Here is an 18,384-nt window from a genome sequence, read left to right on the forward strand (position 1 = left end):
TTATGCATCCTAGGTACAGTTATATATTATTTGTTTCTTTAGTGCCCAGTATAAAGTCAACTTGGTTTCCATAAGACCTAATCTTTTTATACTAGGAACTTGATTAATATTTTTTAGCTGAGATTTGTCCTAAATCTATATTTCATGACCTGATTTATCTGAAATCTACTGTGGCTTCTTGCAATATGGTGATAGGGTGTACCACATGGAGTCTGGCTTGGATCCCCAGCCATCTCTAAGAGGTGATGCTGTAGTGGTTCATCATGGACTTCTTCATGATTGAGATGAAGGGTTCACTCTCAAACTTCCATTTGTTAGGGGCTTGGCTCCCAAAATTACCGTAGAGGGAAATTTCCTCGAAAGAACTTCGCCCTCAAGTCCCACTAAGGTTTATATACAAATACACTAATGTATATAAATAAATTAATTAAATACTTATTAAATGATAGCTAAAAACATAATATTTGGCTAATTTGGCAGTCGCTTTGCCATATCAAAGAGACATATGTGTACTAAATTTTATTATTATAACTGTCATATAAGTATTGAATTTCATATACTAAAAAGTGAAAAATTCAAGCTTAAAAAAAATTTCTGATTCTGTCTAAGGTTTAACGGATGGGAATACGACAAATATAAAAAGAAAACTAAATTGTGTGTCTTTTTAAGTGTGATGCAAACGCTAATTTTGAAGACTGTAGCTAATAATTAAGGGTGAAAAAAAATGTTTAATTTGTGTTGTAGAACAATTATTACTTTAGATGGAAATTTAATTTTTTACATACTTGTACAACAGCTAGAGTCATGAAATTTGGCAAACCTATTTGCATATACAGCGATAAAAAGTGGATGGATTTTATGGTTCTGTCTGCTATTCAGATACGGGAGAAAACATTTTCTCAGGAAAATTAAATAAAACGCTTTTTTTCTGACTAATTAAGGTGCAAATAGATTAAACATCATAGTATTGTAATTGTACATTTTTGTAAATTGGATGGGCCTGCTGAGCTCGAAGATTGCAGCTGTCCGTTGAGCTTGTAAGATAACTGAAAAATGACTTTCAAAAATACAAAATTTTACCTTTATTTAAATTTTTTCTTTACCTAAAATATAGCCGACGGTGAAACGACACTTAAGTCACGAATAAAAATTGTATACCTGACCAAATCGGATACGATGGTGTAATCAGTATTTTAAAAGATCCTAAAATTTAACCACAGAAATATTCCAGTGAAAGATCCACAGTAAATTGAAGGGCGTGTTGTAATTTTGAATATAATTCGGGGTTTAATATTTGATAATTCATTTTTTTATTTCTCTGCGATTAAAAAATCGAGATCAATGAGCTTCCAAAATATCTAGTTTCTAGCTCATATAGAAATCTAGAAGTGGGTTATAATAATTTGAGTAGATCATCCAGTGAGCAAGTCAGAGAGAGAGAGAGTCACATGTGTGGTTGTACATCGATATATATATATATATATATATATATATATATATATATAGACAGTGGGCACAGTGAAGTGTTTTTTTCATGGAGAAGGTTTTTATGCTATCCATTTATTTTGTAACTCGCCGCTAGATTGCGCTGCATTGAATCAACTTCTAAACCGTTCATCCGATCGTCATGGGTAAACAGAAAATCATAATAGGCATACAAACAGAAATTGTATGTTATTTCTCTATGTCCACCACACTGTCATATAGCCTATCCATTTTTATTTAACTCGTGGACAATATATCACCTTGGTTTCAGCCCAGGCAACGCCGGGTACTGCAGCTAGTTTTATTATATTTAAGGATAATTCGGACACACCTTAGTCCCTATCATACATCTCCAAACTACGACACGCTGACCAACACCTACCCGTCATAGTTTTACAGTATGTTGGTATGAAGAGCTAGCAAGTTTATAGACTTTGGAATTTAGTGGAGGACAGTATGTCCCTTGGGACTTAGAGGATTCAGTGTAGCCCTTAGGATTCAGTTTAGGAATCAATGAGGCCCTTGGGACTTAGTAGAGTAGTCAGTGTGGCTCTTGGGACTTATTGAACGAGTCAGTATGCACATTGGGACTTAGTAGACGAGTGAGTGCGGCCCTTGGGAATAAGTGGAGGTGCCAGGGTAGCACTTAGTACATGGAGTTAATGTAGCCCTTAGTACTTAGCGGAGGAGTCAGTGTGGTCTTTGGGACTTAGTAGAGGAATCAGTGTAGCCCTTAGGACTTAGTTTAGGAGTCAATTAGGCCCTTGGGATTTAGTGGAGGAATCAGTGTGGCTCTTGGGACTTAGTTCAGGAGTCAATGTGGCACTTAGTACTTAGTGGAGTAGTCAGTGTGGTCCTTGGTACTTAGTTCAGGAGTCAATGTGGCACTTAGTACTTAGTGGAGGAGTCTGTAGGGCCCTTAGGCTAAAACGTTTGGAGACGCCTCGTCCACGCCACTCACCCGCGTGTAGTTGAAGCGGAAGCCGAAGAAAGGCAGCTGGAAGTTGAAGTTCTTGTGCACCTGCGGCATGGACGAGTGGATGTCGGTCTGGTAGTCGCCGTTGCCGTCGTCGCCGCCCTGGTCGAAGAAGCAGTACAGGAACTCGCTGCGGATGGAGCGCAGGCGCGTGTCCGAGATGACGTAGGCGCGGTCGCCCTGTCGCAGCCGCTGCGTGGAAGGGGCGTACCTCGTCGCCAGGCAGTCTGCAACAGGAGAGGTCTGGTATAGTCTAGTGCTCCAGTTTGCGTTGAAATTATCTTTGAAAGATTTGTGCAATGGGAGTGCATGACTTGATGTAAGCTTTTGGACATAACGCCATTGCTAAGCACATGTATGTCTGTAGAAGAAAACTACAAAAAAACCAAAAGACAAAAACACAAATTAAGCAAAAAATCGCTTGTAAAATTTTTGTGCTGTCATCATTTGTAGGGTTTTTTTCGTTCTCTTCTGTTTTGGAAAACTATTGCATTTGTTTCGTCTTTTCGTTTTGTCGTGGTTTTTGTCTCGTTTCAACTGTTGTGCTGATTTTTTTGTTCAATATTTTTGTGCTGTCATCATTTGTGGGGGTTTATTCGTTCTCTTAGTCCATTTTTCTTTGTTTGTTGACCATATTCCTGTTATGGAATATTATGTGGTGTTTATATCCTATTGAAAACAGCAAATTTTTGCTTAATTTATGTTTTTGTCTTTTGGGTTTTTTGTAGTTTTCTTCTACAGACATACATGTGCTTAGCAATGGTGTATGTCCAAAAGCTTACATAAAGTTTGGCGATGAAAGTGTCGTGATTAGTGGGAAAATTCAATTCTGGTTTTACTTAGTGAAATCCTGCACAAGCGTATTTTGGCACTATCGCCTCATCATTCATATTCACTTCTCTCCACCACATCTCCCCAAACCTAGAATATGTTAACAAATGACAAGTTCATCTTTTCCACGCATTTTATTTATCATGCAACAAATTATAAGCCATAATTTACACCTCTTGGCATCTTGTACTACTGCTGCTTATGAGCTACTAGTGTTCCATAAATTCATTATTTCCTGTTTCCAGAAAAAGAAAAGTTAGATCTCACTTGGGCTGTTGGTTTTTTTTATAACTTGTGTTCAAACTAATTTCATTAAAGAAAGTGGCAGTTGTAATAGTTGCCACACAATTCAACAAACTCTATCACCACCTTCTGATTAAATATTAAGTATGTGATGATACTTAGAGACCTGCAAAATTCGCGGTTTCGATGGCCTTCAGGATAGACTGCACATACCCCTGTACACTTGGGCAAATAACGCAAGTTCATTGGCTGCTGACTTGTAAGTCGTCTCAGCTGGTTTGTCTGTTATTCGATCCTTCTTTGGTGAAGGTTTATAATTGGTTGAGATTCGTCCAGATGAACAGTAATCTAAGACGCATATGTGTTTGAATTCTAGCCTATCACCGAATGAATCCGCGAATTTTGCTGGTGTCTAATGATACTGATTATGTCTTAGTGGTCATTAATTAACCGAATATGAAATGAAACAATTGCGACTGTTTTGTACGTCATTTTAATGTTTTTCCATACTGTCTCTAATCGAGTTTATGTAAAATAAGCTTGTTTTGAAAAACTGACCTTAAAATAACAAATTATTTTTAACTACTGAATCATGTAGCGACAATTACTGCCTAATTGTGCAAGTTCATGTTTATCATCATTGCCATCATATACCCTGCTCCCATATTCTTTACATACACACAAATTTATAAATAGCTGGTCTCTTCCAGCCTCAACGATACAACCTTTGGCCACTGTGCCTTGTAATCATATGACCTCTGAACCAAGCGATTCGATAAATATGCGCAGTGCATTTGAGATAATATGAACATTTTGAGATGTGTAAACTTCGTGTTTGAACTAACACATACTTAATACCCCGGGAAGCCTACAATTCACAGGGATTTGAGCCACACCCGAACAGTTCCGAAGTTCTCCGTAGTTACCCGATCGATCGTGAACAAACACAATATCACAAGGGTTTGTTTATTTTACGGTCATAGAGTATTTTAGATTAACGCTAACGCAACTTAACCAAACTTACATTTTTGACGTGACAACGTCTAATAATCGATGAACGCCGACTGCACGCACGAAAAATTGTCCCGTTACACACATTGTCCCGTTTCGCGTTGTCCCGTTACGCTCATATTATATTGCTCTTTGCTAACCTGAACCTCCTAGAATTTCGACCGAGTCCGTGGCGTAATTCTCTTTTCATGTATTTCAATGTAACATTTACATTTCTCTTTGCTTACCCGTTCCTCCTAGCATTGCTGCAGAGTCCGTGGCGCAAATATATTATTGACGTAACAACGTCTAATAAATCGATGAACGCCGGCTGGCACGCACGAAAAAGTGTCCCACTACGGATGTCCCACTACGGATGTGTCCTATTTGCTTATTGTACGCATGCGTGGCATCTCTCTTCATGCTCATTGTAGGGCCTACGCATGCGTGGCATCTCTCTTCCACTCGATTGGAACGACCATCGATTTGACTTTTCAATCATATTTTCGTCGTTTGAATTATTAATATTATGTAATTTAACGATTGTCCACCGATTTTCAGCACAATCGGTACAGTTATTTAAAAGTAATGTTATATATTAAAATACGTTTTGAACCAACAATGGTGTATAACATTTACACATAATAATGCAAATTACAACCGGGATCTTTTGCACAATGTTTTAAAAATATTGTAACACATTATAAATAAGTTTGGTGTATTTGGGATGCGTATTTGTTATAAAATCGAGTAATAAAAACGAAATAATATTATTCCCCAACCGTGAACAAAATTTTTATAAATGTATATATAACATCTGAAACTATTAATAAAAGAATACGGCCTCGTGGGTGAGCGATCAGCGGCGCAGCTTCTAATAGTAAGGTTGTCGGTTCGAATTCCGGCAGATGTGAAATTTTTTTTTGTACTTGTAAAAATAAATACGACGCACGTACCATTTCAAAAGTAATAAATATATTTGAATAATGAATGAAAATAAAAGTAAATTTATTAATTAAATTGTACATTTTATTTCACTCCTTTGTATCCATACAAAATAGTGATAATTCAATAAAAATGATTCAATTTTATTCATAAAAGTATGCAGAGGTAGATTTTATCATGCAAAAGATTGAAAAATTAAAAAAAAATATATTCCTGAAAGAATATAATATTTTTAATGCCTAAATGGTTTGGTTGCAAAAACCTATTACGGCTCAGTCTCAGGCCGAATCTGATATTTCATTTTCTTCTGGATCAATCATTTCATCAGTGTTTTGTTATTACGTTGTCACGTTAAACTTTCGTCCGTAAACCGACTTTACAGACAACCAATTTTTTTTTTGACTGCATTTTGGTGTTGGGTAAGCCATTATCCTTCACATAATCCTTGAAACACTCCCATTCGTTTCCTACTTTTCCTATCACCGTCCTATCATCAACAGAATAACACAGATTGGAAGAAGTTAAATATCAAACATGTATATAAGTTATAGTTAAAATAATCTCTTCGTTAAAGCAATAAACATATTTGAATTAATGAGTGCAAATAAAAGTAAATTTATCAATTAAATTTTAGATTTCATTTCACTCCTTCTTTGTATCCATACAAAATAGTGATAATTCAATAAAAATGATTCCATTTTATTCATAAAAGTATGCAATCATTTCATCAATGTTTTGTTATGACAATGTCACGTTAAACTATCGTCCGTAAACCAACTTTACAGACAACCAATTTTTTGTTACGATTAAGTAACCTAACATAATGTAACTTGGTGAAAACCTAGCCTAACTTTTTGCTTCGGTAAACTTTAGAACTGTTTGTGTTGTGGTTGCATCTTTCACCCCTGTGAACTGTGGGGTATTCTTAATCCCCCGGATATGATGGATAGGCGGCTGGTTGAGTTCAGCGAGGTACCATGATACCGGCAAGTGAGTGCTAACGATGACTGAGTGGATGTGACTACTCGTCTGGCTTCGCAGCTGACGATCCGACAACCCAATGTAGTGTTAGTTAGAGGTGTAAAAGTAACGAAAAAAAAGCCTTCACTTATATATTCGTTACTTTAAGAATTAGTACTCGTCACTATAGTATCGTTACGTTACTCGTTACTTCTGATACCTTATAACATGCTATGTTATGTTAGAGCAACGAATCGAGTCGTATTGCGTACGCGTACACAGTCGTAATTTGTAGAAAATATACTTATACATTACATACTTAAACTGCGTAAGGTGCATTTTTTCTCTTTTCCGTATTTTGAACCAGACTTGTGTTTAAGTCATTCCAAATTTAATTTGATTTAATAGGTAAAGTGTAGAACATACTACAAAAAATGCGAGTAACGAAATGCATTCGTGTGTAACGTTTCGTTACTCGGTACTAGATGGCTCATCCGTTACTCAGTACCGAATACATACGGTTTGCTACAGCTCTAGTGTTAGTGATGTGGCTGGCAAGAAGGTGGTATTGAACGAGTGTAGGCGGACAGTAGTGTGCAGATAAGGACTATCATACATGACTCATGTAACATGAGTGGTACTTCCACGTCATGATTCTGTGTCACACGTAAGTTTTTAAATAGTAATTCAGTATTCTGTTTCTTAAATAATCTATACTCAATCACATTAATTAATAAGTGCACAATCAACAATTAAGAATATTATTTTAAAAGTCTTGTTTATACAGATTGTCCCAGATCTCAGTCAAGCGGAGAATAGTTAGGACAATTATTACAGTTATGAATAAAAACAAAAATTTAAAAAATTTCATTGTTTTCAAGTTATTTTTATTTCTTCAAAAGTTTTTTAATCCTCACTCTGCACCAAATTATTAAATGCTATGAATAAAAAAAATTGGTTACACAATCATAACTAACCATACTATTGATTATAATTCAAAATAAAAGCAAACATGATATATTTGGGGGGGGGGGAGGAATTATCTACATGAATTATGCGGCAACAATTTTTAAATTTGATAATCTTAACGAGTTATTTTCTTTGATAAAATCTATTTTCAAATAAATTGCTAAGCTAGCAAAGTATTTTTTTTTTTACAGTATGACTAGTCAGATTTATTTTACTAAAACTTTTTTCACACTTATGTCTTCCTAAAATTATAGCATTTTTTATTTCATTTTTAATTGCTATTAAAAGTAGGGTTATTTATGATTACTTATCAACAATTTTTAGACACAGTATCTAATATTTTTTTTAAAGGTGTGGTTCAAAAAGTTTAGAAAAAAAGGTACATTTGTAAATATTTTTTTATCCAAAGCCGTAACTAATAGGCCTATCAAATGTTATTGGCTTGACGTTGCGTTCTGGAACATTTTTATATAGGTAAATGAAAATTTATACGTAAGAATAGTTGGGCTAGCCTTCTAGAATAACATATCCCAACTGTTACAGCAAATATTTTCCTTTTTAAGATAAGGCACAACTTTCTTCTCATGTAAAATTTCATCTAACTTCTGGCTCTAGAAACGTGTCAGTGCATGTGTAAACATTATTATGCGGACTGACAGCTGATTAGAATTTATAATTTTCATATTTACTGAAGAGATAAAACCAATTTTTTGACTGTAAATTAACCTCTTTGGTGACAAATCACTTGAATAGCAATAAATTTACTATTTTTGTTTAAATAACCTAGTAAATAAAATATGCACTGCAAATTGCAAAAGCATTTTCGAATTTTGTTTGCAGCAATGGTTTTCCCCAAGAAAATCATTTTAACAGTAGGTATTAGTTTTTTGCAATGATTCGATTTTTTTTTTAAAAAAAATCCATTTTGACTCGGTCTACAGGTTCAGAAAGATTTTTGGTATTCATTTTTCTTTCTGGAACATTATGAAATTCCTTTAAAGATTCAAGGAACATAATTAACAAAACACATTTTAGTTCGTGAATACCAAAGTATTTATAAAACGTTTTACATATTCATCCCAAATGTTTCGAAAGTTTACTATTCAATGAATATATGTAAAATGGGCTTTAGGTGGAATTTCTAGAATATTCTTAAAATAATACATGACATTGACTTGAAAATAACCCCGTGGAGGTAGGTAAGTTCTGTGCTGTGCAATAAGGCAGACATACATGAAAATAACATATTTATTAACGTCTATATTATTTGCATCATTTAACTTTAGTTTCCCCTTGCAATAAGGGTAGCATATATTTAAACATATTTGATATAAATTATTAAATTAATATTTATAAAATACACCAGAATTTCTAACTGGCTCTAAATTGTCTCTACTAAAAGATTAATGAATATTTTATGCGACTATTACGGAGTACCCTTGTAGTAAGTTTTGTTCATACCAAAAATTATTTCGACAAAAGATTTATATAATATTATATATCAGTTTTACAAAAATTCTGAACTGATTTTTTACTCTTACTAAGGGGGTAATTAATGCTTTGTACTAAAAAATTTCCACTCTTTTAGTTAATGTTTGGTGTTATAAAAAAAAGTCCACGTGGTCTGATTTTTCCCATGTTTAAATTCGTCCTAAATTTTATATTTCTACATTTTATGTTTCAGTTTGGAATTATTTTTAAAAAATATTTGGGTATAAATTATAAGTTCATTGTGGTTTATTGAGACTAGGACCATGAAATAAATAAAATCCTTTTTGGCACAGCCTACAGGCGTAGGTAGATTTTGAAGTACCTATTTTATTTGGAAATGTTTTGGAAACTTCTATGAACTCCTGGAACATTTTAAGAACTTAATGTACATAACATCCTTTGGTTCGCCCATATTAAAACAGATAGATTGATCATTTTCTTGTATTCTCTACAGCGAAAAATATTTTCAGTGATTTTAACTCAATGCATCCAGCATTAAATGTCTTTACAATTTTCATATTTATGCCTACTAAGGTAGTTATGCAATTGTTTTTGGCTTTCAAATATTATTTTTCATCCGCTAAAATAAAACATGGTCGTATAATTTTTTTTAAAAAGGTTTAAGGTAAAATTAAGACAGTTAAAAATAAATTCCGACAAATTTGAGATTAAGGAAGCCGAAGAAAGACAGTTGGAAGTTGAAGTTCTTGTGAACCTGAGGCATGGATACATTTGGGTTTTTCGGGGGCGACTTTGTGTCGTTTCTCAGCCTAGAATAAATTGGAAGTGGATGATCATCTTAGATATTCACATGAACATGCACCTTACACATTTGCAAAATGTATATGTTTAAGTACACTTCATTTATGATTTAAAACGTTATTTCAATATGTTTTGTCGATGAATAATACACTCAATATGCACGCAATTATTGTGATACAAGGAATATCGAAACACAGCAAACATTTATTGATATGTCAAAACAACAATGTCAAATACCACAGAATTTGATATCAGCGACACCTATGGTACACAAATATAACTATGAACTATTCTCAGATGGTCAATTATTCATGAAATTCTCAGAATGTTTTATAGGTCAATTATTCATACGGAAGAATTATATAGATACAGATATTGCATATTAGAAAATAAATAGAATTTAAAAGTTCAAAACTTTTGAAAATCATACAATAACCAGAAGGTGTTCGAAAGTTTGCAAAGTGTGAAAAAGTTATTGTATTAAAGTGTACTGTAGTGTGCGGCCTAGTTTTTAATTTGTTGTAAAACTATTGTGCTGCAATTCTGTGGTAGTGCTGTAGTGCTAATATGCTGAGGTAATTAATTTTAGTAATATAAATAAACTGAAAAATAAATTACAAAATCAGCAATGACAATCATACCAAACCTGGCGACGTAAAACGGCCAAGAACTTTCATTTTTCTTACCCTCTACTTTATTCTTTACAGTAGCAAAATTATAAAGTAATCCGAAAGTGTACGAAAGTTTGCAAGTAAAAGTAAGTGTATAAAAGTGTGTTTTAGTATGCGGGCTTGTTTTTATTTTGCTGTAGAATTATTGTTCTGACGTTCTGTAGTAGTCCTGTAGTGTTAATGTAATTTAATTTTAATGATAAAAGTAAATAATAAATCACAAAATAGGTAATGAAAATATCCCAAACATGGCGACGAAAAACGGTTAAGAGTTTTAGTCTGTAACTTTGTATGTCTATGACCAAACTCCTATTATATGTCTATATAAACACACTTATTATTATTTTCATTTTTAAAAAATAATGTTTGGGGGGGGGGGGGGGGGGTGAAATTTTGGGGTTGTGGTTTCTGATATGTAAAAATATTTAAAATAAAATTTAAAAATGCGTAAAAATATATACCCTATAACTCGATAGCAGCGTCACCTGCCGGTTCCAATTGTAAATCTAAATCATCCAGGGACTCACTCAAACACTCACAAAAAATTACATCAAAATCGGTCCAGCCGTTTAGGAGTTCAGTGACATACACACATGCAGAAGAATTATCAATACATCAATCTGTACATAATATAAAATAAAGTCCTCCCGCCGCGTCTGTCTGTCTGAACGCGATAAACTCAAAAAAACTACCGAATAGATTTTCATACGGTTTTCACCAATGGACAGTGTGATTCATGAGGAAGATTTAGGTGTTTAATTCATGAAGGTTTTGTGTAAACTGGCTGTGAATGTGGAAATAATTATAATGCAAGATTCCCCGATAGACATACAACATGTGAGTGTCATTTTCTATTGCCACAACAACTCGGCCTACTGGCATATGCCTGGAGTAAAGAAAAAAGGGACTTGTTGTTCAGGTAATTTCTTAAAAACATTGATTTTATACCGTGTATTGTTTATTTCTAACTTAATTATATTGTAATTGTATTACGTTTCAAGTTTAGGTTGTTGCTTTTTTTTCTTTAAGCGATAGTTTGTCGTATTACTTATCCTACTTCTAATTCTACTTTATAACTGTTTCATATATATTTTTTATATTATTTTCCTGTTTTTTTGCCTTTAGTCGGTTTTCATTTTTAGGTTAGGTATCTTTTTATGTTTTTATGTTTGAATGTTAGGGGCAATCACTGAAACTAATGATCCAATTCTAACAATTATTTCACTAATATGAAACTACATTGTCCCGGAGTGCTATAAGCATTTTTTATTATTTTTAGAAAGATATGATTTCAAAAAAATTTCAATAACTGTAATTTAAGTCAGAAAAAGTCGTCTGGTATACATACAACCTGTGAGTGTAATTTCTTTACGGCCACCAAGACATTAGTTTTTTTTTCTTTCACTAATACTTCAAGGGTGGTTATCGCAACTACAAAAAGAGTAAACAAACCCAGCTAAGCGGATTATCATCAGCTATGACGATGATTGTTGAATATATCGACTGGGACCATTAGTTTAATTTTAGCCGAACGGTAAAGCGCGCGTTTCCCTTTAGTAAACTGACTATCGAAGCGAGTGGACTATTCGAGCGTTGTCTTTCTTTGAGTATTACATACAAATGTTAATGTCCGCTGTTGGTTACAATTGTTGTATGCATTATTTTTTTTAAATTAGGAAGTAGAAGTCGTATTTTTATTTGTGTTCTCTTTAGGTAAATATTTTCAGATGAAAATTTATAGTTGTAAACCGACTTTTGTTTAAGTGAATTTTATCTGATTTTGTTTTGTAATATATTAAGGTTCACACGAAGTAATCATGCGTCGACGAAGATCGAATAAAGGACGCAGTACGTCATCTGCCATAAGAATTTAGTAGGCCTAGTATATGAATGGAGCTCCGAGCCCTGGCTGGAGGTGCCAGTGCCGGGATTCAGTCTGTGGTTCGTGACGTCACGGCGGCTATTTTGGATGACCTTGAATTTGAACTTTGAACTTCAAACTTTGCAAAAATTTAATGAAAATTTGCCCAAAATTCGACAAAATTGGCCAAAATTTCCTTTTTTTTTTATATAAACATTCTGCCAAAACACCTATAAAAAAATTAGAAAAATAAAAAGTTTCTCTATTTCTAGAATAAATTCCCGTTTTTAGGGAAAATTTCCCTTTTTATTCCTTGAATATTCAAAATGTCCTAATTCTAAAAACCTCAATAATTTTTGCCTTAGAAAGAACACAAATTCCTAAAAGTGGCTTAAGACTCATAAAATCAGGCCGCCCTAAGCCACTATCAGGACCTTGACCTTGACCTTAACCATAAAATTAAAACTCTTAGTGATAAATTTTGGCCCCTTCAGGTTTGTATTATTGAGGCTCAGTTGTAAAAATATACGGATTCATTGAGGCAATCAATAATGAAATTGTAGCTCTGTAGGTTTTCGGCTCATACAATTTAATCCCATTTATCGCCACACTCTGCATCCCTACACCCAGAAATATTATAGCTTAAATACACCACTGACTGTACTAACTATAGTCTAGGTCAAATAACTTGTCTCAAATTTGAAAGTTCTCAAAAAGTAGTACCACCAGTGTTACCCACTTCCCAAATGTCACTTGCAAAGCATCGCGTAATGTTTGTTTACGTGCAATGACAACCACATGAAATTATTGACAAACATAGTTGACAGAAAACAATGGCATAATGATTCGTAGACCATTAGTACTACTTTTTATTGCCGTCTTATTTGGGACAAGTTACGTGGTACAGACTATATCATAATTTTAACAAAAAAGACATTGAACTGGGCAAAAAAAAACTTATACTATTCTGACCTACATTGCTCCCACGATATTGACTTACAAAATCAAAACAAAACACCTTGTAAATAATAAACAAACCACTTGACCTGTTTTAATACTTCCTGCTGCCACGGCATTCAGAGTGCAACAGCGCACAAAAAAATATGCTTTAATTGGTTTCCGTTCCGCTCGTCATTCACGGTCTGTTTAGTTCGCGTTTCAAATATGGCGTGCTTCTTATCTACGTTTCCTGAACTGCGCCGTTTGATTGTACTAAATATTTTTTCCTAGATTTCAAATTCCAGGTTTTGAGTGTACCTTCTTGTATGTTTATTACTGATTTAAGACAGCATGTATTTTGTATGTAATGAATTTAAGTCATACTTTTACTTTTCACGTTGGCACTTGTGTATCCTACGTGAATGGAATGTATGCAAGTTAAGATGACCTTTCATTACAGCAATTTGTATTTTCTTGTGCAAATTTACTGTTATTCTAATAAAATACACTAAATGTTATGAATGTAAATTTAAAATATGACAATGTTGCAGAGAAATAAAAATATAGGGTTGCACGTCTATGCTTGAAACCACTCACTGTCAATGCGCTAGGATCATATCAGGGTATGTTATGGAACTACTGATTATGAGCGACACACCTCACCCTCTTGAGCTAACGATTGGCGTATCTGAAAACCTTTAAAAAGTCAGTTAAATTTATTATTTATAAGACTTACAATTACTTTGAAAGGAAGTCTTATTTTTAATATTACGGGAGTGATAGTGATGTTTCATCTTTCATAGAAAATACATCTTCCCCATTTACACCACGCTACACCAATTTTGCTCATTAACAGGACATTTTCCTTGTCTTTATCCTATGTATCATGTCTGAAAAAAATTGTGCAAAATTACTGCATTTATCATGTTCATATAAAAAAATGGCGAGCGAGTGTTTCAGAACTCGCCAGTGATATGTAAACATTTAACCTCGGAACCGAGTAAATTCATGTGTTCTCATATTGCATTTAAACTTATGATATGCGTTACTTGCGTTACTTGCGTTTATTGCTTATTTGATATAACCGGCCTTAGAAAAACCACATGGCAATGCGTCGCGCTATTCAATGCCGAGCGTGATAAATATTCCCTTTTTAAATACGTAATTTCTCCACCCGCAGCTAGAATTCGCAGCCTGAATCTAAAAGGTTTATTGCCACCATCATACGCAGATAGCAGCACTAACAACACAAAACAGTTACTATACTGTAAAGTTTCCGCACATTTCATATGACTATAAATTATAACAAATTATTAAAGGATGGTTGTACTATTTTAAAAGTTTAAAGCCATGCGTTGTACAAAGTCGCAATACCATTCTGGTTGTATTACAAACTATTGCTTTGCAACTGGTTTCCAAAAACGTATTTTGTAAAAGTACAAAAATAAGTTTTCTGTGCATGGTAACGACTTCAGTGTGTATTCTTTCTTCGTAACCTACCTGGCAAACGATACGTGGAAGAGATCGCAACGTCAGAAAAGAATAAATGAGTAATGAGTCGTTCCGGAAGTTCCAAAAACCCGACGTGCAAAAAACAACCTAGTGTTTTATATTTTTCCGGGAATTCGCGCGAATCATCGTTGTTTCGCGGGTTGCATCACACGGGTCGCACGGCGAAGCTGCAAATAAAGCCCGCGCACTCGGCGCTGATAGCGAGCGCTGACGCATCTGCCAGCCTCGTGACAACGTGACCCGGCTGATAGCGGGCGCTGGATATCTGGAGATAACGATGAGCGGCAGATAAACCTTGCCTTGCGACACTCCCGCCGGCTCCGCTCTGGCACGAGTTCTACCTGTACACCCTTTCCCCATCGCTAGAGACCGGAAAAAATTCGCGATTTCAATGACCTGTAGGATATACTCCAAGATCCTCTACGCACGCGGGAAAATTACATCTGCTCATTGGCTACTGACTCGTGTCGCCTGTTAACTGGGACGCTAGTGATTCGATACTTCTTTTGTTAAAGGTTTTTCAGTGGCCGAGTATTATTCAGTTAAACGGTGGCCCAATCACTGATGCAGTAAAAGAGCAAACGTTTTTGGATTCTAGACTATCACTAAATGAATCCGCGAATTTGTCAGGTCTCTACCCATCGCCATCTGCTTCTTCCCGTCCGTATTTTTCACGTCTAATCTCTTAGCTCTCGGTGTACGGCATTTGGCAGAAGTAACTTCGTGAATGGAACGGAAATGTGTAACCACGGTGGTGCCATATGTGGCGGATGGCGCGAAACAATGTTCACAAAGCCAAAGGGAATCGTTGTATAGTATTAACTGTTTAGTGAATATTAACAAGATGGGCAGTATTTTAATACATGGAAAATTATGGCAGAAATAAAAATAATCGAAGCGTTTCAAACATGATCGCAATGTTTCAAATTCTAACGCACAATAAAATTTCCCCGAATTGCTGCACCGTCCGTCCCAGTTACGGTTTTTCCTAGCTGTTTCCTTGGAACATACCCCAGGCAAACAATGGAACTACTCTTGACAATAGAACGTAGAGTATTCATTCCACATATTCCTGATAATCATGTTTTTTTTAATTATTCTTGGAATGATGACAATTGGTTAAAAGCATTATTTTGTACATGCGTCATGTCTGGTATACACTGTTACGTTCTCAGAAAAAAAACCGAAGAACTGACCATCAAAGATGAATAAACAGAAACACAGAAAACTAATCACACTGAACGCATAGACAGTACAGAGGTAAATAGAACAATATTACAGCACAGACGAACACAGCGGGCTAACAACTACGAGACAGTTGCAAAAAGAACAGCAAATACATACAAACAACAACCTGGGACAACACAGCGAGAAACAACGGATCTCGACGATGATACCAAACAGATAATGTGGAGTGCACAGCAAATATACAGCGATGCACATGCAAATCCAGCGATGAAATCAAACAGCTATTCTGGCAACACAACGATGACGAACACAAAAGGCTTTGAAAGATTTGTGCAATGTGAGTGCATGACTTGATGTAAGCTTTTGGACATATGCCATTGCTAAGCACTTTTTCTGTAGAAGAAAATTAAAAACAGCCAAAAGACAAAAAACACAAATTAAGCAAAATATTGCTCTTGTCAACAGGATATAAACACCACATAATATTCCATAACAGGAATATGGTCAACTGAATTTTTGTGCTGTCATCATTTGTGGTTATTTTTGTTCTCTTCTGTTTTGAAAACTATTGTGTTTGTTTTGTCTTTTAGTTTTGTCGTTTTTTTGTCTCCTATCAACTATTGAGCTGAATTTTATTTTTGGGTCCAATATTTTTGTGCTGTCATCATTTGTGGGGGATTTTTCGTTCTCTTAGTCCATTTTTCTTTGTTTTTCTTTGTTTGTTGACCATATTCCTGTTGTGGAATATTATGTGGTGTTTATATCCTGTTGACAACAGCAATATTTTGCTTAGTTTGTGTTTTTTGTCTTTTTGGTATTTTTTAGTTTTCTTCTACAGAAAAAAAGTGCTTAGCAATTGCGTTTGTCCAAAAGCTTACATCAAGACAAAAGGCTTCCTAAGACAAACCAGCTGTGAATTTTTTTGGAACTGAGATCTGTTTCCGTCATCGGACGCAAGTAAGGCGTCCCGTTCATCAGCTATTAGCTACGATACAACAGTGTAAACAGGATAATTATTGTGTATGTCCAAATTAATGTTTTAAGTCCCTTGTTTTTGTTTTTTCTTCGTTTTCATGTCTGTTATCATCTCGCTGTCGACGAGACGTGAAAAATTAACTGTTATCGGATAGTTTCGCTGCTCGCGTTGGTGCCTCGTGTGGTTTTGGGGCAAATTCGTAAAACAAAAAACCAGAATGGTTTTGGACGGGCATGTCCTGAATTTCAACGCTGTAATTGAGCTATGAATTGTTTGAAATGTTGTAAAATAGTAGTGGCACGATTTTCTATTAACATAGCCAAAATTAACAAAACTGAAGTTTAAGAGGAAAATATAGCAAACGAAAAACGGTGTCTGGGTCTAGGCCCAAACCATTTTGAATAAATTTTTTTTAGATTTGAACTTTGTTAAAGCATAGCATATAATTAATTAAATGCTTTGTGTTAGCAATGAATGGTTGCCCCAAATAATTAATCCAGTAAAGTAGTTATTTGGCATTTAGTATTAAATTCATTTTCGGGAATGACTACAACTGTAAGCAATCCATCAATATACACTACCATATACCCTTTTATAAATCTTAATGTTCGATATGTACCATACTGAAAGCAAATTTTCGATACTAAAGGATAAAAAAATATTTTTATCATAAAATCTGTTGAAACCAATATAGTCTCTTTCGTTTCATTGTTCACCTCCATAAACAATAATTAAATAGGAACTGTTACTGCAGTAGATTAGTTTAATTTTGAAAATCTATGGTTGCGTGTTGGTTACAATTAGTAACAATGACACAACAAAATTTTATTACCGTATTATTAATATTTAAGGAATGCAATAATTCAGCCAATACTTGAAAGACTTGAGAGAAGAAAGAAAAAATAATAAAAATTAATTATTTAATAATTAGAGTAAAAAAATAATTTTATTTTACCGACAAACTCTTTAACCATTTGAGATCATTGATTTACACCGTGGCTCAAATTTCTCGCGGATTATGACACTTTTCGTAAGAGCGTTTTGTATACCTCGTGTCTTCGATTTTTTTTCTAACCTAACTAAAACTAAGTGTATTTTGGAGGGGTCCGGGTTAGGGAGGGACCTAGGTGCGTCTCAGGCCGAAGCCTATACGCCTAGTCATGCTGGTATTGGCCATGCAGGGAGAGGGTCGCATGCATCATGTGCTAGGAGGGGATTGGCCAGCCATGGCAACGATTGGCGCCATGACTAACTCCCCTTCGCTGGTGTTGACCAGCCCGATGGGTGTCGGAAACTCTGAAACTTCGGCGACCTTCGTGTCGCAACCGAGTCGAAGTCGATTCCTCGTTTGCCGTGTCCTTGCCGCAAGTGTTCAACGGTTTGCACGTGATTTCGCTGTTTCTTTCGTAACCTATTTTTTTCTTCCGTTGTTTCCAAGTTTACCCGGTCGTATCGGGCGACCCCTGGTCCAATAACGGAAGTTGTAATATCTCTAATTTTAAGTCTTACAGTACGCCATGTTTTCAGACCGTTGGAAAGAAATTTCCCCCCAAAAAAATATGTAAAATCGCTGGTAAAACATTCT

The 18,384-nt window shown here is 34.9% G+C and overlaps 1 protein-coding gene across 2 annotated transcripts in view; it reads right to left on the bottom strand.

The window, feature by feature from the left end:
• Positions 1-18,384, bottom strand: part of LOC134538767 (protein mesh) — a 98,505-nt gene that overhangs the window by 76,161 nt on the left and 3,960 nt on the right. For both annotated transcript variants that reach the window (XM_063380256.1, XM_063380255.1), the window contains exon 2: positions 2,447-2,688. In XM_063380256.1, the coding sequence (XP_063236326.1) occupies positions 2,447-2,688 (242 nt within the window). The remainder of the gene's footprint in view (positions 1-2,446; positions 2,689-18,384) is intronic.

This window comes from Bacillus rossius, chromosome 14 (assembly GCF_032445375.1).
Source record: "Bacillus rossius redtenbacheri isolate Brsri chromosome 14, Brsri_v3, whole genome shotgun sequence".
Taxonomy (NCBI): Eukaryota; Metazoa; Arthropoda; class Insecta; order Phasmatodea; family Bacillidae; genus Bacillus; species Bacillus rossius.